Source organism: Drosophila serrata, unplaced genomic scaffold (genome assembly GCF_035046125.1).
Source record: "Drosophila serrata isolate PLE 108 unplaced genomic scaffold, ASM3504612v1 contig_382, whole genome shotgun sequence".
NCBI classification, from domain to species: domain Eukaryota; kingdom Metazoa; phylum Arthropoda; class Insecta; order Diptera; family Drosophilidae; genus Drosophila; species Drosophila serrata.
The window spans coordinates 3690029-3712908 of NW_028257280.1; the positions used below are offsets into that span (position 1 = coordinate 3690029).

At 37.9% G+C, this 22880-nt stretch overlaps 1 protein-coding gene across 5 annotated transcripts in view; it reads left to right on the forward strand.

Moving 5' to 3' along the window:
* The window catches only part of pum (pumilio), a 209084-nt gene that overhangs the window by 171189 nt on the left and 15015 nt on the right, over window positions 1-22880 (forward strand). For all 5 annotated transcript variants that reach the window (XM_086840478.1, XM_086840477.1, XM_086840479.1 and 2 more), the window contains 2 exons: window positions 18868-19332; window positions 20350-20566. In XM_086840478.1, coding sequence (XP_086696604.1) covers window positions 18868-19332; window positions 20350-20566 — 682 coding nt within the window. The remainder of the gene's footprint in view (window positions 1-18867; window positions 19333-20349; window positions 20567-22880) is intronic.

The window sequence follows — 22880 nt, forward strand, 5'->3', positions numbered from 1 at the left end:
TCATCATCAACATCCGTAGCCGCTTCCTATTCCGCATCCACATCAACAGGAGGAGCCAAGGACTCGACGTTGTTGACTCATTTGCATTATCGCATCTAATCATTGTCATCATCAACAACAATGCTGCTCGTTAGGCTTGTCCAGCCAAAGGGGGAGTTTTCGTTGCTTTATATACAAATATATACATAGATGGATCTAGGGGCTGCATTAAACTTTACCATTTAGTTTTGTTTTCGTTTTTAGAACCAAAAAAAAAAAAAGAGAGAGGAGACATTGTAAAAAGAATTGGAAATGCAAATTGTTGCAGTGGCAAACGATGCGAATTGCAATTAAAACGCATTTGCAATTTGTTGCAATTGCAGCATTTGGCAGTTTCGAATTTAGAGTGCAATTCCCGATGCAGTTGCAGTTGCAATTTGTGTAATTTGTCACTGCATTTAATTTGCTACTCCATTGCAGGACGCCACGGGGTTCGAAATGGGGGAGTTTGAAATGGAAACGGTAGACGGTTTTATTTTCGTTTTGCCATGACCATTAATCTGTAGCACACTTTGTTGGGCTGGGAGTAGGCAGGACGACATGGAATTATTCCCAAAAAATAACATTGTGTTTTGGATGTTTATTGAATGGGGGGGGAAATGCATTTTGAAATAAATACACAAAGGTTTTCCCTAAGGGTAGGTATTTAGTAGTAAATTAAATAGCAAATTTATAGCTTTTCTGCGAATAAATAAATGAATGAATCAATAAATAATTGTAAAATAAAAAAGGGAGATTGTTCAAGAAAACGAACTTTAAATATGCAAATTCAAAGTGGTATTTAATTTTAAGGAAAAATACAGGAAACAATATCTACAGATGTATAAAAATTAACAGATATGATTATAAAATATAGTTTAGGGACCTCTTACCTTCAAGCTTAAATTACATTAGATTATCATTTTGAAGTATTTTGTATATTTACCGGACCCTGTAAGTTCTACTGCTTACTATTTTCCTGGGCCATAATCCCAAATATAAATACAATGCAGATTGCATTCGACACACATAGACATGCGTTTATTTTTGAAGTTTTCTTTTATTTTTGGTTCACCTAATTTGCATGCAGAAGCAATGGGAAAATATTTATGCACAATTAAATCAAGTGAAAGGAGGGAATAAATTCAGCACACACACACACACACTCCTCTCTGGCACGCTATACCGAAAGCAGCTGCCCGTTTGGATAGGCTATGGAAAAAAATGCAAATGACATTAAAGCCGGATGTGAATGTGTGTATGTGAGTGTATGTGTGTGTGTGTGTGAACAATGGGTAACGCAGTAGTTGACCCACATTCACCATCTCCTCTCTCTCTCTCTCTTTTGGTCCTGCCAGAACTGTGTGTGCCAGTTTTTAATTTTTCTTGGCTTTTTCGTTGCTCTTGATTTGCGGGGAAAATTTGTACGCTCGATTTCACTTCCCCCCCTCCAGCTTCCTCACTTCCCTCTCTCTCTCTCCCACTGTCTCTCTCCCTTTCTCTCCTTCTCTCTGTCTCGTTTATTTCTGGGCTTAATGTGCATTAAGCATGTGTTTGCCGTTGTGTGAGTAAGTGTGCGCGTGTGCTTGTGTCTGTGCTCGCTAATTAAGTGGCATTATGTGCTCTTTTTTCCGCCTTTTCCGTTTCCGGTATTTTATGCTGGTCACAGGTTTTTTCATTCTCCTCCTTTTTTAAGGGAAAATTTCAAGCGGTTCTTTTATTTTGGCGAGTTTTCTTCCCTAAATGTTTTACGCTTTTTCACCGAGTTAAACAAGTTAATTGGATGGGGAAATGCTTAATTTAATGCGGAAAAGGTTAACATTTTAAAGAAACTATCAATAAATATTAGTCAAACAAACTAAATAATTATACATAGGCTGGAACCATCTATAAATTTATGATTTATTTGAATAAAAGCCAGCATTAAATCACACACAATGTTTCCTTGAACTTTTAAATTAAATAATATTTGCCAAATCAAAGATAATTTATATTTTGGCATCATTTTATCCTAAATCCAAGAGGGGCACAAGGACCCATTAGTCTGTCAGTATGCATATTTTGTTTATAAAATCCAATTTATGGGTAAAACCCACGCACTGGAATTGGCATTTGGCAGATTGTTGGAAAACTCCCACACATTCGCATTCACATTCACATTTTCCGCATAACCAGAGAGCCAGCAGACCATCTAAAAAGTTTACAAAGTTCATTAACAACAAAAACCCATTTCTGCCGCATCGACCAGCGACTAATGCAATCAATTTCATTGCAACTAATTAAATATTTAATATGAATTTGCCAAATTCGTGGAAAAAAGAGCTCTTTCGCTAATGTAAATGTAATTTGATTGTATTCACAAACACAACCGCAACAACAATCTGTTGTTATTTAAATGCGGCATTCTTCGGAGGGGGAGGCGTATTGGTTTAGGGCGTGGCACATACCATGTGTTAATAAACCGGATAAAGGGATATTCTTCTTTTGTTCAATACATTTTTGTAAATTTTTTTGTGGTGCAGGAAATGTCAATTTAAATGTGGGATAAATATTTCAGCGATAAGCGTGACATTTACATTTAGTGTCAAGATATGGTTATTGTTCGGCTCAGTTGATTTTTTAAATGTATATAAATAAATAAGAAAGTAAAGAAATTTCATGATAAGGAAATTATTTTATTAATGCTTTAGAGTAAACAATGACAAAGTTTCTGTGACGCCTTTTTGCACTCAAATTATTTTAAATTATTTTGCCATTACACTTTTCCTTTTACAATTTTCACTCATAATTATTACGCACAATTTTCATGGCTGTGAAGCGTGAAACATGAAAAATCGAAGCGTGTCGAGCGTCAAGAAAATAATAAGTTTAATTTACTTTTTCTTCGTTTGTGTTTTTCTAATTTTTCATGTTTACTTTTGAGTTTTTTGCGAACACGAACCAGCGAACCAAACCGCCAACGAAGCGAAACGTGAAAATGATTGCTGGCTCAAGAGAGGCGTTGTAACTTTCATTTGAAAGCAGGAAATTAGTTTGGTGGAACTATATTGGGTTTTTTTTTTTTGTATTGGCGACTCTTATTGCCAAAATGTAATAACGAAATATATGTCTGGATTCATAATCTATACATTTATTATGGCAGCCGCACTGAAAGTCCTGACATCGTAATCAAAACTTATGTCTGCCGGCTAAAGTTTAATGGCCAACGAAATATATATATTTTGGCCAGCAAATACAAATTGTGGCAAAATCCTTGTGCAGCAGCACTCAACGCTCTATCTCTGTGCATATGCTGATAATAGTGTTAATTATGCGCCTGTCAATATGCCAAACGTTTTCAGTTTCAGCCTCAAATAAAGCCCCCGGAATCCCACCTCCTCCTACTCTCCCTGAATTCATTCATTCTCTGGCAGCATTTTCGTTCTGGTTCTGGGTTTTTGGGGACTCGGGGAATCAGTGTGTGTAAGCCCAACTGAATCACCGGACAAACTAATTGAAGTTTGCATTTAGCACAGTGACAAAACATTTGTACAAATCCAAAAACAATTCCGGGCTGCCCTGACAAAGCCATTCCACAAGTTATCGCAGCTGTTTTGCCTCTGGCCTTTGGGCCAGAATAATGCAGCAGCCAGACACAGAAACAGAAACAGACACCGGAGGAGGGATATTTTAGATTCAGAAATGGCAACACAATTTTCAATTTTAATTAAAGTTCAAACTTTGGCAATTATCTGGGGAGAGGCTGCTGCTACAGAGTGCGGAGTGGCCGTGATCCCAAATTAAGCGCATCATAATTTGCATACGATTATGGCGGGGTTAGCGAGGGCCATGGCCATGATATGACTGATAAATCAATTTGTCCCAGCTCAGGTTTTATTTGTAATCGAAATGATTTCAGCTGGAATTAGTTGCCAAATTTGTGGGTATTAGCTGGTAATCGGTACTCTGCCAAATTACTAATTTTAATGGATTTTTTGTAATATTTAATATATATTATAACAAATGCAAGTCATTAAAGCTAAACAAATATAAATTTATTATTTAGAACATTTGGTAGGGAAACATTACGTACTAAATATCAATTATATATTATTAGCCTTATTTTTACCTTATATTAATGTGACTTCTTTAAAAACTAACTTTACTAAACCAAACATTTTTCTTTCTCTTTTTAGGTAAGTCTCGTCAAATCAATTCCCCTTGACACTTTTCCGCAAAATGTTGTAAGTACCACGAGTTGCATTCAACACAAAAATATTACGAAAAAAGAAACAAAATCATTTTTCCATTGTCGTTTGGCTTGATAAATGAAATATGTAACAAGCTTTTCCGATTCTGTGGGAAAAATGGGGGAAAAAAAGAGGGTTACCCTGAAATGCCGCAAATCCATAAAATACACGTTACAACATGCTGTTGGCCAGGGTTGCCACCACAACTAAAAACTGCATACTGCAGGCTTTGCGAATCAACATGAAAATGCCATCGCAGGCCAATGCATGGCATTTAATACGAATGCGAATCCGAAAGTAAAAATAAAACTACTTCGACCCCGCCGACAAACATGCAACATTTTGAAACATTTTTCAAGTTCCACAAAAGAAATGAATTGTGCAAACTCCATGGACATTGCACACATTTCTCTTTATCGCTTTTATATATATATGTATATATATATATATAGATTTTTTTCTGTTCAAATTAAATTGTAGTCACAGTCCGATTTTAGTTATTTCCTTTCGTTTGGGGTGCGTGTTGCGGTCTCATAAAAATTTCAGCTAAAAACTCCAGAGTTTCCCGAGCACTGTTATGGCAGCCATTTTGGATTAGCCACTCTACCGTTAGGGGAGTGTGTTGCTGTGCGAGTGTGTGTGTGTGTGTGTATGGCAATAAAAGGAAATCAAAGTTTATAACATTCACTGGGCATTCACACTTGTGTGGGTGCCAGTGGAAGTGTATAAAAGCAAGCCAGTCCTTTGGTTTTATCGATGTCCAAGTATGAGAACTGTAATCACTGTGGAGGGATAAATGCTGGTTAAGAACTAGAAAATGGAATTTTAGAAAGTGTCTGGTTCTCAAATGGTAGGGAAAAACAATAAGCTCTAGTGAAATATACATACTAAATTTTAATAAATTAAAATACGACTGAAATGGATTACCACTTTCCCAGGAACTCAGTTTTGTAAATATTTAATAACAATCAACTTTAATTTCAACAATTTCCTTTTCAATAATTTACAATATTTTCTTGGCAAATTTTATACATATATATATTGACTTCATCAGTGTTTGACCTTTTCTCCCTCATTAGCCAAGCAATCAAATCAAACAAATTGTTGACAAAATTCCAGCAATGTAAATAAATAAAAACGCCCGAGGTCATTAAATCAAGCTCACGCACTTCTAACTAAAACGAACCACCACCCACAAAAGCACCACCCTCTGAAGCAACCACGAAATCAACGCAAATTACAATAACTAAATGCTTTAACTTACCCCACAAAAAAAAATGGACCCAAACCAGGCAAAGAAATGTTTTATGTGGGTATAAACGGGAGTTGGTCTTGACGCCAAATAAATAAACTGTTAAAATATGCACCACACCGGGTGTAAGTTAGTAAGAAAAAAAAGTAAACTAAAATATACAGAGAAAAAATGAAATAGGGAAATATATTTCAAATAATGTTAGATACTTGAAAATCATCCAAAAGATTTATTTAAAAGCTCAAACTCAGTTGCAATACTTTTTAGATAAATTAATCATAAATTTCTTTCTTTAAATCAGCAATGCATATTAAGATCGTTCTCTAATAGGTTTAATATGCTTCATGACTTTTTATTCTTACTGCTCTTACTACCCATTTTTCTCTCTCTGTAGAGGCACACAATAAGTGTGAAGGAAATTTCCATAAATCACATTTCAGCGAAGGCAACTTTTCGCGTGACAAAAATCAACTAATGTGGTTAATAAAAATAAAGCAAAAAAAAGGAAATAAAGCAACAAAAATAAAAAAAGCACGAAGTAAAAATAACAAAACAAAAACCTACCTGCTAACTGAGGCGCTAAGAACCGCCCGCTGAGGGGGCGGCGATAGGGAAATAACTAAGGCGCGGAGAAGAGGGGCGTGACAAAAGTTTATAGGAAAGTTAAACTGAACTTAAGCAACAAACGATGGGAAAGCCTGAGCTTGGAGGCGAGAAAATTGCTGAGAGGAAGCCAACCTTACCTCTCCCCCACCATGTAAATCACTTTCAGCGCAAACTTTTGCCACCAAACGTTCCTTGAAATTTATGCAAATGTTGTTGATGTTGCTACTGTTATTACACTTGTTGTTTTTCTTGTTGTTGCTCGCCACCTGGCGCTGGCAATTGTCGTTGACATTTTCACCTGCTTTTCCGACGGTGTGATAAAACAAAAACAAAAAAAAAGTGAACTAGGGAAGAAGAAAAGTTTTGAGCCCCCGAAAAAAAGAAGTAAATGCTTAAAGTGTTTTTGAATATAAACCAAAAACACTTGGAAAAGTGTAGAAAATGGGATGCCGAAAAGGGTGCAAATGAGCAGTAGTTCACTGTACCATTTCCCTACGATTGACACTTTTCTGTGGATTTTATGACCAGTTTCGTGTTGATTTATGCTTGAAACTCTCCGATACGTTTCTGGCATTTATAGTTTTTCCTGGGGGGTAGTTGGAAATAGATTGACACAGGGGCTTGCTTGTTTAGTTAGTAAACCTCTGAAATGTTTGCCCGATAACGTGACAGAAAATCAATGAATAGTGGAAATGCGTTCAATTTTGGTTTTTATGAGTGGGGAACCGAATATAGGGGAGTATTTGATGATGTTGAGGTTGCCTGCGATTAGGAAGTAGAATGAGTACAAAAATAACCAATAATTCATTAGGTGTCTGTGCCGCTTTATGAGCAAACACCTGCAGACGCACACCCTCGCCTGAGGGTGGAAAATGTCGAATATAGTATTGCTAGATGGACAAGAAATCGATTGACATAATATCCGGAGTGCACTAAACCAAATGAAAGTTTTGCAACCAAATTCATCTTTAAGGAATTCTAGTATTTCTCTATTATGAAAAGCTATCTGTTTCACATTTCTAAATCAAGGCAAGGAATTGGATTTTTCCAATATTTCCTTCTTTTATTTTCTTGTAATTCAAATATGCAAATTTATATTCTCCTCAAAGTCCTCTATGCAAATTTGAACCCTTTGAAAAATGCCTTAAAGTCTCTGTAGACCCACACAAACTTTTACCTAATGGCATTTCATGCCTTTAGTCACCCCCAGTAGTAGTTGTGGTGTTTAGTTTTCCTTCTTTTTTCCCTCTCTTCTCTGGGAAAGAGACTGCCAGTAAGGGAACAGCCATTGTCCCACCACATATGGCAGCTTAATTTCATTTAGTCGTGTGTCCCTTAACCCTCTCGTCATCCTCTTACTCATGAATTTTTCTCATGGTCTCCGTAAGCTTTTCTAAATGCGAAATTTCCCGACTATAGACGACATCACGCCCACAAAATGCCATTCAAAAGGGGCGGCATGGGGCAAGAGAGGGGCACTGCAACTGCTAGCTCACTCATTATGTCCTAGACAGGGCTGGAATCCTAAAGAGCACCGGGGCACACATTAAAAATGTATGGTGTGACAGGGGCGCAAGGCAAAGTGCACTGGAAATAATAGAATACAATTTTGTAGATATTGTATTACAAAGTGTAAAACAGGGAAGCTAACTTCGGATAGACAAAGTGTATATACCCTTTGGATCATGGGTTTCAAGGTGCATAAGATCATTATCATAATTAAGAAACACAACATTTTGAAAAATCTAGTTAAATTTTTGTCAAATTGTTAGATCTATGCTTATTTCTTAACTAATTAAAATCCAAATATATGTCTATGTATATGTATTTTATCATTTGTTGGCTATTAGGAATTCGTATACCAACCAAGAAAACCTAAATTGTATGTATTCTAGGTATATTACAACGATATTTTTATATGATAATTTTTTGGCTAAATCAATATTTTTGAAATATCATAACTAAGCCAAAAATGCATTAATTTCGCTTCAGAAAGCTTTTCTTTGCTAGTTTTTATAGGGCTAGCAAATCTGCATACTCAGTTTTAAAATTTTAAAAAATCAAATTTTTATCAAATTTTGACAATTTTAATGATGTAACCCCTTATGAAATTTTCAAAAATTTGAAAAAATTTTAGAAATGTATTTTTTCACCAGATATGATTAGATGTATTCGGCTGTTGATTCTGATCAAGAATATATATGATTTATAGGGTCGGAAACGACTCCTTCACATCATTTTAAGCTTCTGACTGAATATATTTATAAGTACTATATACTATACTATATTACTATTATACTAGTTAACAATATAAATATTTGGTGACCTATCCAGTGTATAACCTTTATTACATAGTTTAGAAAATATAAGTTAATATGAATGGGAAAATCAGTAACTACAATTTAAACCAGACGTAAAAACGATAAATAATGAAAAAAGCCATAGAGCTAAAAGAGATCCTAGGATTTCAACCATTAAATCATTTACTAGAAGCTTCCTAGGCTGCTCGGTTAGTAATAATAGTGTTAAACATTTTATACAATTTAAATTTTAATGCTTGATCCTTGAGAACTCTCAATATTTTTCTCTCTCTGTCACCGAGATGCGAATGCAAGCAAAACGTTGCCTACTTTTTGAGACCGTCGTCTAGTTCAAACACACGGTAAACTAAGAGCAGCGAGAGGGGGTCAAGACAGGATGTGCTTCCCCGCTCCCTCCACTCCTGATCACAACCTAGTGTGTGTGTGTGTGTGTGTCTGTCTTTTGTTTGCTTTTGCCGTTGAAAATCAGGCTATCGATTTTTTTTTGCGCCACAACGAACAACTGCTAGGATATGGGGGCGTGGCCGGTTACTTGCGCTTTTTCCGCATGCTTTCTGTTTACATTTCCACCGAGGGACGGACACGGCACCGTTGACGTTGAATGAAGGAATAGAAGGAACCACAGGCGGCGGCAGGGCAGGCTCGACTTTAAGCAGATTTCCATCAGTGTGGGTGGGAAAGCGTAAGCGGAAAAGTGGCCACTGAAATGGAAATTCAATTTGAAAATGCTGCAGACGGGCGGTCAATCAAAGAGTTTGACAGTTTGGGCACCTGGTGTGGGCTATTTAATTTGCAAATAGAAACTAATTTACCGGCAATTAGCAGCAGGAGCAGTTGGAGCAGTTGGAGCAGCAAAAGCACAAGCACCGAAGGCCAAAGCAAACACTAAACTGGGAGCAGACAGCAAGGTCCTGCGTTCAGGATCCCAAAACCATTATGTCGGTCTATGCTAAGCAATTAATGATTTTCAGTTAATTTGAGAGGCAAGTCGGGCATGAAATTGAATTTAAGATGCCGAACACGTAATGGCAATCATAACTGACCAACGGAAAAAAAAAATAAATACAACATTCAGTCGAAGGAGTGCCAGAAGTATTCCTGTCAATTAATAGCAAGTTTATAGAGACCAAAAAGGACGTCTTTTTGCCAGCAAAGAAGAGGTGTTGATATCAAGGAAGTCACGTATTCGGGAAGTGAGCAAATGAAACGAGAATGAGGTCAATTTCTACCAAGAAGAAATACTATTTGTGGGTTCAGAGTAACATGTTCGAGAAGGGTAATTAAGAATTCGTTCGAAAACTATCTATATGTATTTAAATACTATTACAAATATATAAATCAATATATAGAAACGTATTGAAGAATAAATGAAGCTCTTTTCATGTAAGTTTAAAACACTAACTACTACAATTGAAATTCTCTATTTGAAATCAAACATGAAATGCAGTTTCCGAAAATCTGTTTCTGCCTGACATTTCTGGAAAAGGGCAATTTATCTACAGCACCTCTGGCAATTTCCCTCACCTTCCTCTACCCCCTCGCCAATCTCTATTTTTCGGTTGAAATGCTGTCAGCGACATTTTCGCAGGCCATCAGAAAAAGCAATTGTCAAACATTGACAATCATCCGACTGGAAAAAACCCGGGAAAACTACGCACTGCAGGTGCTGTCCGATGCGACTCTCGGAATGTTGGATTTTAATTGAAATTACGTGCATTCGTGTCCCAAGAGAACCAACTTAATTCAATCAAACTGACAGCTGAAAACACCCCTTTCCTTAAAAGCCGCCCAGCTTCAGCTTATAAAAAAAAAAAAAACAGGCAGAAACCTAATTGACTTTCTAATAGTTTAGCAAATAGTTGTGTACGCCTCGAAAGAATGCAACAAAGCTGGCCAGACAATCAAAGTTAAACCCCCTGGGAAAACCACCCACAGCCAGCCGGAAAATCTTTGCCACACACAAGAATTTTCTTTTCGCTCGCTTGCTAGCTGCTGTTTTTTTGTTTTTGCCCAGATTGTCTTGTTTGTTACGGCAAATAGTTTTAATGGGCGGCGGTTTTCCGGCGAGAGCAGTCAAACTTTTCCACAGGCAAGCCAAGAAGACAATGGGGGTGGAGCTGGAGGAAAAACTCCCTTCAATTTACAGCAATTTGTTATGAAATTCAAAGGGATCTGCATGGCTTTACTTCCTTGGCAATTTGCAAGGCAATTAAACTTGACGGCGGCAGCGTCAGTGGCGAAAGTTTCCCTTTTTTCACTCTCCTCGAATATCATTATTCCCTGGCCGCACCACGTTGCGTATGCGCAACGTTTGACCAGAAGAGGAGAGTGAGCTGCCGTTGAAATAAAAACTGCATAAATAAACACTTTGGCAGGAACACGAAAGGACTCCCTTACTTTTCCATGTAATTCCGTGATTGCGCATTTATGGCTTCATTTGCCTCAAACATTTTTATGTCCAATTTGTTTGAGAGGGAAGTGTGGGATGAGGGGGATAAATCGGGAGGAGATGGCGAACAGTGAGGTTTCCTTTTGTGGTAATTTGCAGCGTCCTTTGAACGCCAACCCCCTCTCTCCTTATCGAACATTTGTCCTGCGGCCTTTGGCCATATTTTACTTTAAATGTGCTCTTTATGTAAATGAAGAAGACTCCACTCTTTAGTCCTTTATTCGAAACCATATATCAACATTGTATTTACCGCTTGCTGATGCACAAATTAAGGTCACATTTACCGAACATTCTTTCGCGATTTTCACTTGCGCCGGTCGTCGTCTGTCTCTGCGTCATCATTAAATAAGGGAAAACCAAAAACTGAGCCAAACGAAACGCAAGGCAAACGTAAAAAGGAAATTGCGTAATTTCATTAATAAAATAACACTGCCGAGGGGAAATGGAGCGCATTTCGGTGGTGCTGGTGGTGGTGATGGTGGTTCTTTAGTGGTTTGGATTTTACACAATTCAGTCCTTGGAAATGGGAATAAAATGGCCATGAAATCTTCTACTTTTGCATAGTAAATGTGGCCAAAAGAAGATTAAACTTACGAGATTTTGGGTTTTGAGTGGAAATCTTTAAGGAATTTCATAGCTTTTGCTTATCAAATTAATTTTTAAAACAAATGTTATTTGGAATTTAAACTAGTTAAAGCCTTCTTACCTTTAAAAAACTAAACTTTGAAACCTCGACTGCATTGGCTGATAAAGTAGCTGCCGAGAGTTTTGTTGAACTTATTTCCTTCTACTTTAAAATTCCCCATAGTTGCGCGTAGCCAAAGTTTGTCATCGATTTGTGAAGTTTTCATTATTGACTAAGGTAACATAAGCCGGCTTAACCTATTTTTCATTACTCCTTGCCTTGAGTGCCTGGAATTTATGGGAGGACCCAAGAAGAAGAAAAACACGGAAAACGGGGAAAACGAGGGGGAGGGAAATATGAAATTCCTGCAAGGTTGCAAGGGAAGAATAAAGTTTCACAAAACTTATGAAATATATGGCAAAGTTGAGGCGTAAATAGAAACTACAATGTCGGCAGCTCCACCTTTTCCTATTGCCGCCGCCTCGTCCTCGTTCTCGTCCTTGTTGATTCTCTCTCGCCTATATTTCCTTTTTTGTTGCTTTTGTGGCTCACGTTTCAGTGGGAAATTGCGAGTAACGAGGAAAATTAAAAAGCAATATACAAACAGCAATCACGCACACAGCAGCAGCAGCAAGAATGAAAGAAAGAAAGCCGAAGCTCAAATTAAAGAAAGTCAAAATGTACACAGAGAATAGAACTAACAAGAAACTTTTCAAGAGAGTTTTTAGTTATAAAAAAGGGGGAAAAGTAATCTCTTCTTATCAGAATTTTGTTCAAGGATTAGACCTTATTTTAGGGTTTTTCTTTAATATATAAATTCTCTTATTTTAGATGTTGTCCTTTTGCAATTTCTCTCTCTGTATCCATGTGGGTGTGTCCTGAGCCTAAAAGTAGGCATCAAAGGCACACGCGTGCGGTCATTAAGTAATTCTGTTTAATGGTCAGGGAGTTGGGCCACTCTTTCGCCTCTAACTCCCGCCTTTTACCCCCACTTTTCCTCACTTTCTCCTGCTGCCACTTTCCACGCACCCGTTGTGTGGGTGGTGGCCTAATGAGCCACACAACGCGAACTGAAGAGAACGACGCCGAAAGTGCGCTAATGTTTGTTTGTGGCATTAATTTTGTTTACAAGTCGTTTGTGCAAGAGGACCTGACCCCACGCGTATGCGGAGCGGACTGTCACTATCCTTTCATTAGCGGGTGAAATCCCCACACACTCCTTTTTTTGTTGGGGGGATCCCCATTTAGCTTAACTGGGCACTCTGCTCCACCTCCTCCATCATTCATATTCAATTTGCGTTCTGTTTTTATTGCGCCTTAGCGTAGACTACAAATATTTGAGTTGCACTCATTCAGCAGCTGGGAAAAGCGAGGGGAGGTGGAGAATGGAAATGGACACTTTCTCGAGGAGAACACTTAATTGATTGCTTTTCAGCTTGAGCTCCACTGCTCCAGAGGGTTGGCTCTGCGTAATTGATATTTAATTAAAGCGCAGCTCTACTTCCAAGTACTTGCCAACTCATGAGTGTCGTCCTGCAGGGGAAAGTGGGGAGAATGGGAAGACGAGTGAGTCCTTGCAACCGAAGAGACATTGAGCGTGAGTAATGGCAGCAGTCATGGCAAGCAGGAAAGTGAGCTAGTAAGAAATTCAAGGAGACTTCAGGAAATTGCAAAAAATAGGAAATTAAATCAACTAGCCAATGGCGGATATTTCCAGATTTTACTGCCCTGGCAGCCGGAGAAGAAGCCATTCAGTTCAAGTAGTTTAAGGCAATCAACTTGTGCTTAAATCATAATAAAAGGGATTCAATTTAAAATTACGAGAGCGAAACAATAAAATTGCTCAATCAGAGATGGAATATTTCTTCCCAAATTGATAATAAATGAAAGCAAAAACGATTGAAATTGAAAGAATTTATTAAAAAATAATGCTTGACAAATTCAAAGAGATATCTAACTATAAACCCATGAAAAACTTCATTTAAATATAAACATTCTTAATAGAATTCTAATTCTAATTCAAGCTTATAAAACTTTTACTTCCAAACAAAACCAACTGTGGCAAACATACCTCAACTAATTCGAAATAATTTCAACAAATCCCTCTTTGTCTGAAACAAAATCCACACTTGAGGAAATGCCCGCCACTTGGAAAACACACAACACAAAAACTATGTCAAAGTGAAAATGGTGGGGAATGGAAGCCAGTAGGAGAAATAAAATAGAAAATAAAAATAGAAACAGAAACCAAAAACACTCCAATTGCAGCAAATCAAGCCGAACGAAAGAACAACTTTGTGTGTGTGTATATGCCACTTGAAACTTTTCCGGCTTTCCCGCAGACAAGGTGAGGTAGTTGTAGTTGTAGTAGGCAGTTAGCCAGTTGGCCAGGTCCTCGAGCCCGTCTGCTGCTGTTTTTTTTTCTTTCTCTCCTGGCCATAATTATAAATCAACTAGCTAAGTGGGCCCCACCTGCTCCTGCTGCTGCTGCTTACTCCCAACTAACTAATCCACTCAGGCCCAAAGCCAAAGGCAGCATTAAAAGCCTGCCGCCCTCGACATTTCCCATTTTGCCACCGGCAACGGCGGCGACCCACTTGCAACAAGTTGGGTGGGGCTCTGGCCGGGCATATTGCCACAGTTAGTTGACTCACTTTCACTCGAAGGGCGTCACAGAACCAAAACTGAAACAGAAAACAGGACAACACTGAGGGAAAACTAAAGGGACTTCTTAGGATAACATCTTTTAAAGCATAAAGAACATTATTTATTATTTAATTGCAATGTAAGCAATATTTCAGTCACTCCATTTTATACCCAGGTATTAGGTATACCCATAACCTTTCTTGCAGTGCACAAGATAGTGAGTGGTGGAGAAGTGGAAATGCGACCCGAGTCAGGGCATTTCCCCTGTGTATGACATCAGCTATAATTTCCATTACGAGTCGAGCGCTGAAAATTGTACACCAGGGAGCTTATTAAGCACGCTTTCCCCTTCCGTCTTTTGGTAATGTGCAAATGAAATGAAATAAAAATGTCAGAGCGGGCAGGGTTCTTCAGAATGCCAGTGAATGAAAAAAAAATTAAATAAAGAAGAAGAAATACCAGAGAAAGGCAACAGAAACTTGGTCAGGATTTTCCATAATTTCACTACTGACTTGCTTTTCCTACTCTCTTCTACTTGTTGCCAATTTTCCCTTTCTCTCTCTCCATTTCTGCCCCATAATTCCCATAATACCCCGTGCCCTGAGTAATGTTAGCCTTAGGACAATAACTCGAGTGTGTCATGTGCGGATCGTAAATTTGCCACTGACCCAGCCATTTGCATAAATCACAGGGTATTGCAGTGACTGTGACTGTGACTGGAGAGGAATGTAGACTTATAGCGCCATTAAAATCGCATCCAAGCTTTATAATGAGTTTTGGTCACACTGACCAAGCACTGCCGTTTTGGGATTTATGCAGAATGGGAAATAGTTAGGATGATGAAAATGCAATGAAATCAAGGAATCAGACAAATCTAATTACTGAAATGATGTTGAGAATATAGAACAAGTTGAAAAGAATGTTCAGAATTATAGTAAAGCATATGAGAATACTATAATATATAATTACAAGCTGTTGACTAAGTAACCTTCAGTGTTTAGGGGTAGATTTCGCTCTTACGTCACTCGGCAACTAAATCAAAGCGTTGCATACCTTACGGCGTAAAATTACATAATTTTCCCCTCCCACTTTTGTTGGTGCGCTCTCTGCTCTGCTCTGCCCTTCTCCCATTTCACGCACTTTCCCTTTGTTTTCAATTTCGTTTTAATAATCGTAAAGAGAACCGAGAAGAAAAGAAGTGGGCAACTGGGGATGAGAGGACTTTGGGGAACCATGGCAACCGATGGCTCAGATTTCAACGCTTATTTGGCTTCTGATTATTATTTCATGCTCGTGGCTGGCAGTCGTCCTGAATCCTGAAGCCTGAGTCCCGACGAACCCCGAGTGCTGTTCTCACGCATCACGCGCCCAAAAGCATGCAGGCCATGATATTTGCTTTTTATCGCCTTCGCCACATTTCCACATTTTCCCCCCAGTCGCGTGGAAAAACCTCCTCCTCGCCCGCTCCGTTCATGTTCCCTTTCCGAAAAGTTTTGCGTGTTATTATTATTTTACTTTGCCATCTTTTTCTGCCACGTTTCGGTTTTATTTGCCCTTTTTGTTCAGCTTTTCCCCTGCACCATTCATCAATAATTCACATTGATTTCTTTCTCTCTGGCTCGTGCACTCGCCTTAATGTTAATGGCATCCCAGTTGGCTTCCATTTCCTTCCATTTCGCTTTGTTTACCGCTCCCCTCCCCCCCACTCTGACCCCCCATCCTTCGCAATTTTTCGCAGTGTAAACAATTGACAAGGAGACTCTATCGCGGGAGTCCTGTCTTTCAATGGAGGGGGCGTGCCGCAGTGCCATTGAAGCCATTATGCACATACACATACAGGGATATAGTAGTATTATTATGCCCCCGCATGTACAGTTATACCCGTGTTACAGGTGTGCGAGACTCCTAGGGGGGACTCTGAGAATTTATGCCAAAGAACGACCTGCATTTAAATTTCCAAGGGAATATTCCCAATTCGCTGGAATTCCAAGGGAAAAGCCACTAATTCTCGGGCGTAACATCAAAGCGAATGAAAAGTGTGTGTGTGGTGTGTGTAGAAGGGGGGATGATAAAGGATTTTAAATTGAAACAAGAAAGGAAGCTAACTTCGGCACGCCGAAGTTTATATACCCTTGCAGATAGAACTTCTATGAATAAAAAACCATACAATATAAATGATATATATTTGTGTTAAAAAACAATGAAGTAATACCTGCTTTCATTTCATTCACCTATACATATTATATTTGCAGTTTTACATTCACTGATTTGCATTTTTCCTCTACATCAAGCGATCGTTTGTATGGCACCTAGATGATATAATAGTCCGATTTTCATGAAATTTGACACAAAATTTAAGGCTAATATAAAATGCCTATAACTAAAATTTGATGAAAATCAGTTGAAAACTAAAAAGGTTATAAATCTAATTGTATTAATTTCTCGATCGTTCCTATGGGAGCTATATGATATAGAAGTCCGATTTTCATAAAATTCTATGCAAAATTGTAGAGTATAGTAAAATGGCTATATCTCAAATTTGATCCAATTCTATTGAAAACTGAAAAAGTTAAAAATTTTTTTGTAAAAATTTTCCGATCATTCCTATGGCAGCTATATGATATAGTCGTCCGATCCGGCCCGTTCCGACATATATACGAGTGAGAGTATATAGAAGGCTAACTACAAAGTTTCATTCAGATAGCTTTAAAACTGAGAGACTAGTTTGCGTAGAAACGGACAGACGGACAGACGGACAGACGGACAGAAGGACAGACGGACAGACGGACAGACGGACAGACGGACATGGCTAGATCGACTCGGCTGTTGATCCTGATCAAGAATATATATACTTTATATAGTCGGAGGTGCCTCCTTCACTGCGTTGCAAACTTCTGACTGAAATTATAATACCCTGCAAGGGTATAAAAACTGGGAATTAAAGAAAGCTGAAAATTATAGTTCATATTTTAAATTATAACAAGAAAGTTAATTAAATTCGGAAAGTTTATATACTCTTGCAGTTTTTAATTGATTTATTGGATAAAATCGAAAATCGATCATAACTAAGAGTAAAATAATATTATTTTAATCGATATTTATCCATATTTTTATATGACAATTTCATATACAAACTAATGCTTAAAAAACTCATAACTCCGTCAATAACGCATTCATTTTGATTCGGAAACCATTAATATGTTAGTTTTTATTTGGTTAATAAATCTGCATATTCAATTTACAATCTTAAAAAATACAATTTTTGGTAAATTTTTGACAATTTTAACGATGTAACCCCTTATAAAAATTTCAAAATTTTGAAAAAATTAAATTTTTGTCAGTCATAGCTTGATCGATCCGGCTCTTAATGCTGATCAAGAATATATATAAGTTATAGGGTCGGAAATGACTCCTTCACTCGTTGCATGCTTCTGACTGAAATTTTAATACCATGCAAGGTTATACAAATTTCCGTAGAAAATCTAGTAAAAGTGGCTTAAATATTCCTTTAAAAATAAATGTATAATTCTATAAACTGGAACATTAATATTATATATATAATAATATATATAAAAGATTGATTATATGACAAAAGGATTTGAATGGTTAAAACTTGACCCAAAAATATGTTCAGGTTTTAAACAAGTTCTGCGAATGTTGTAAAATACCCAAGTTATTTAATTAAAAATACAACCTTTTGCTCTTTCAAATCATCACCATTATTTGCTTTGTTTGTATACCTGAAAATTAGTTCTACATGCATTCACTGCACAATCTGTAAAGCCAATTTTAAAGCACTTTCACGTTACTTTTAACTTTTTTTCAAACGATGATTTTTTATCGAGTTGGATAGTTGGATTTGAACCTTTTTAAAATGTTGTTTGCCTGTGTTTGGCTGTGTTGCTCCTGGCGATGATATGGCCACACTACATGCAACAAACAAGGCATAAAACAGGACGAAACGGAAAGGAGAGCTGGCTGAAGGACGAGAAGGAAGCAGCAGCAGCAGCCGGAAAAAACAGTGAAACACAACACTCAGTCATGCGTTTTTCCGTATGGCTTGCTCCTTGTTATTCTACTCTCTTTTCTGCATACTCCTTCACAAATATATCTCTTTATATATATCCAACCATTCCCGTGTGTGTGCGAAAGTATCGCATGCTGATTTGATTGGATTTGATTTAATTTTCCAATTGAAAACACTTTATCATGTTACACGTGTGTGTTGTGTGTGTTGTGGGTGTGCTAGAACAACACAGCAGCCGCCCAGGAGCTCCGTGGATCTGTTGATAAATCCTTATGGCAACGGGGCGGTTACTTGATATGACGAATAGTCACAGCGCCCTATTAAGCGGCGACGAAGGTTTCACGTAAGCCAAAAGAGAAATCCGCTGGGGTCGTATCCTGGCAACAACAACAACCACATCAGTTACGCCGGATAAAAAGAGGATTTATTGGCAGGAAAAATGATTTTAAAAAAGAAAAATCAGAGTAAAGCACAAGGGAGTTATGTTAAATACATGAGATTGGCTTGCGGCGATTTATCAGTTATCCCTTACGAAGGCTTATACAACCATTTTGTACTGCTCAGCAATGTTAACTAATTAAAATATGATATTTAATTAATGATGATATTTCATTTATGATTGAAGCAACTCGAGGTACTTACAGGACTTAAATAATGATAATAAACTAACCAAATGTTCCTCTTCACCTTGCAGCAACTGTTCCGCTCACAGAATCCTGGCCTTGCTGCTGTTGCCACAAATGCGGCTGCCGTGGCAGCTGCCGCTGCAGCGGCCACATCCGCAGCAAGCGCTGCGGCAGCTGCGGGCGCTCCGCCCGTTCCTGGTGCACCCAATGGGACGCTGCAACAGTCGCAACAGCAGCAGCAACAACAGCAGCAACAGATGCAAATGGCTGCTGCGTCGCAGCAGTTTCTGGCCGCACAGCAGCAGGCGCAGCAGAATGCCGCCTACGCCGCCCAACAGGCCACGCCCTATGTCATCAATCCGGGCCAGGAGGCTGCCCCGTACATGGGCATGATTACCGCCGCCCAGATGCCGCAATACTACGGCGTGGCGCCCTGGGGCATGTATCCGGGCAATCTGATCCCGCAGCAGGGAACGCAGCCGCGACGCCCCCTCACACCCTCGCAGCAGGGTGCCGAGAATCAGCCCTACCAGGTGAGTTGAGATGGCCAGGTGCAAGTAACCCACTCCCAGTCCCAGTTCCAGTTTCAGTGTGTCTTTCCCTTGCTTCCGTTTTGTACAAAACAGGATGTACATAAGGTGTAAATAAGAGAGACAAACATTAAAAGGATCTAACAGTAGGGTTCACATAAATAGAGCTACTAAATAATATGTTAACTAAAACGTGATAGGAAGTCGAAGTGTGTATACCCTTGAAGGAATTTTAATTTGCAATCCATCATAACTAGGCCAAAAATGCATTAATTTTAATTCGGAAAACTTTTCTATGTTCGTTTTTGTTAGGGTAATAAATATGCATACTTCAAATAAAATTTTAAAAAGTTCAAATTTTTGTCAATTTTTGACAATTTTAATGATGTAACCCCTTATGTAATTTTCAAAAAATTCTTAATTTTTTGTATACACGTTTTTTGGCCTAGATAGACTCTGCTGTTAATGCTGATCAAGAATATATATGGTTTATAGGGTCGGAAATGACTCCATCACTTCATAGCAAACTTATACCCCTTTACAGGGTATAAAAAAAGAAAGTTCTTCAAAAATTGTAATGGAAATGTTAGAAAGTTCTGTGGAATATATGTACATATGATATAATTTGTACTATATTTATCCATTATTAGATTATTAAAATATATTATGTACATTTTGTTAGATGCAATTCTTGTAATTATTCAAAATAAGCTTTTAAGGCTTAAATTATTATTGAAATATGAAAAGCAAGTAAGCAAGTAGTATATTTGTAAATTAAAAGGAAAATCTCAAAAGAATAATAATGTAAATCAGCTTTTCTTCGTTCAATAGCCGGAAACGGAAACTTATCCCTGCCAAAATTGTATATTTATGCTCTGTCTCTCTTCTCTCTCTCTCTCTTTTCTGTACTCACTTCATCAACAACACGTTGTTCCATAACAAACCAACAAAACAACAACCAAAATCTAACCCTGTACAAATCGAAACCAAAACCGTGTAAAATATCGTGCCGTGCCGCAGGTGATTCCGGCCTTCCTCGATCACACAGGCTCCTTGCTGATGGGAGGACCCCGCACCGGTACACCCATGCGCCTGGTTAGCCCCGCCCCCGTTCTGGTACCGCCGGGCGCCGCCCGTGCCGGTCCCCCGCCCCCGCAAGGACCGCAGCTCTATCAGCCACAGCCACAGACGGCGCAGCAGAATCTGTATTCTCAACAGAATGGTTCCAGTGTCGGAGGTAAGTCCAATATTCATCATAACACTGCAAAACAATCAAGCGAAATGAGTGATTTTTATAAATCTAAAAAGAAATATAAAATAAGTAAATCATTATTATAACCTTGTTCCTAAAAAGTGACATTGGAATGGTGTAAAATCAGGCCACATGGCGTAGGAGTGATTTTTTGTGGCACTATATTTAAAATCATTTTACTAGAGTAACAAAAAAGAAACGAAAATAAAGATAAGATAAACTTGGCCCACATGGCGTATGAGTAATATTCATTACAATTCCCTTAAAACCGGCCGCATGGCGTATGAGTGATATTTGTATAGAAAAGTCACCAGCATTTTCTCTCTATATATTTAATTATGTTACTTATTCAAAAGTATATTTAAAGGTTTTAATTAAGCTTATGCTTAAAAGTTAATTACGGAGCAAACCAAATTGAATTAAATTTGCATTACAATCAATTCCAATTCAACAACAGCTCAGCAGTAGTCCTTAGCCTTAGAATTTACAATGAAATTTAATTTATAATCAAATTGGAAATTCTTCTAATTAATTCATTTGTTCATTAGTTCTACAAAGTCTCTCATTTCGCTCAGTGTTCTCAGCAGTATCACAAATTGTAATTAGTATAAAGTGTGGCATATCTTCATCAACATCAATTGACCAACCCCGTTCGCTCCCTGTACAGCCTGTAAATCTGTATAGCCATAAATCTCCGTTTATCTAACAATTCCCTTTGTATTAGAAGGATCTTCGGCTCGTAAACAGTAATTTTCGAGCCTGTAAAATGTCTTCGAATGTGTGTCTGAACAACAATAATAACAATAATAATAATAATAGAACAAAAGGTGAGGGTAGCCTTGTCAGCTCTCTCTTCAGTCTTCATAATAATACTAGAACAATTTATAAAATCAAATTATCATTTAGATTTTCCATTACCAAGTGAGGCATATCAGTTGTTGGAATAAACTAAAGGAAACTAATATTTTCCTGTGGTTTTTGTTAAGCTCTAATTCTGTTAAATAAATAATAGAAAACAACATGCTTGAAATATTAAGAGTTGCATTATATTCCCAAAGCAAACATATTGAGAGCTCCCCAAGTATCAATTACAGGGCATACATGCATTTAGCATTAGTTGCTAGTACTCAGAATGCGAATGCATTGCACATGATGATGATGATGATGATGATGATGACGGGGGAAAAGCCATGAAAACCAACTGTTTGTGTCAGTAAATTCAGCTGCTTTCCATACGTACATATGTACATCCACACCATACATATCTAATGCACAGAAGAGCCATCGAGAAGAAGTAAACTAACAACAATTGCATGCCAGCACGCAAAATGTTATTATTGCCAGCAAAGGCAACTTCAACTGCAAAACTCCTACTGACTCATGCAATTTTAAATGTAACGCGATGAGTTTTGGGAGGCGAATTTTCCAGCAGGGAAAATGTTTCACATTGCAATGTGGAAAAGGAGCGAAAACTTTGAGAGAGTTGTGTCTCGGTTTATGCAGGGAAATATGTTGATGATATGAATATATAATTATAAACAGAGTTTTGTCTTGGTATTTTATATAAACTAAAGTTGAAACTTACAATTTCATTTAGAATAGTATATAATTAAAGAGTTTTATCATTCTCTTTTTACAAATACAATCCTAATCATAATTTATGGTTTATGATTAGTTAAATTCTGGAACTCAAGCACTGCATAATCTATTTACTTGGAACATATCCTCTAAACAAAGTCAAATAGTTTGAAATAGCTGCAGGGGCCAAACGAAATTATCATTGTTGTTGCGATTCCCCACTCTGGCATTGTTGTAAATTTATAGAATTTCGATTTATAATTAATAATAGCAATAACAACAGCAGCAGCACCAGCAGTCGTCAGGCAATGAAAGTTTACACTTTGTGCTGAAACTGTCTGCCACAAACAATAACTACAATTTTGTATCCTTGCACCTATTTTCGGGTCAAGTGAGAATATAAACGAAATAAACTTAAATTGCCGCTTAAAGTGCACTCAGTCTGGAGTTTACAGACTTCGGAAAGCTGGACAGCTCCATTAACTCCATTAACAATCAGGCGAAATCAATTATTACGCTTTCCACCTACCGCTTTTTATTTTCCGACCGCATGCAAAAGCGCTCTTTCCATTAACGAATTTCCCGGGATAAGGCGCCCGTGTGAGTGAGAGTGAGAAAGAGAGTTGTTCAGGGAGCGCACTGGCATTATTATGTCGTTAATTCATTTTGCCTCATATGGCAGTTTAATGAAGTTTCCAGTTTTTTCCCTCCACGGCCCACA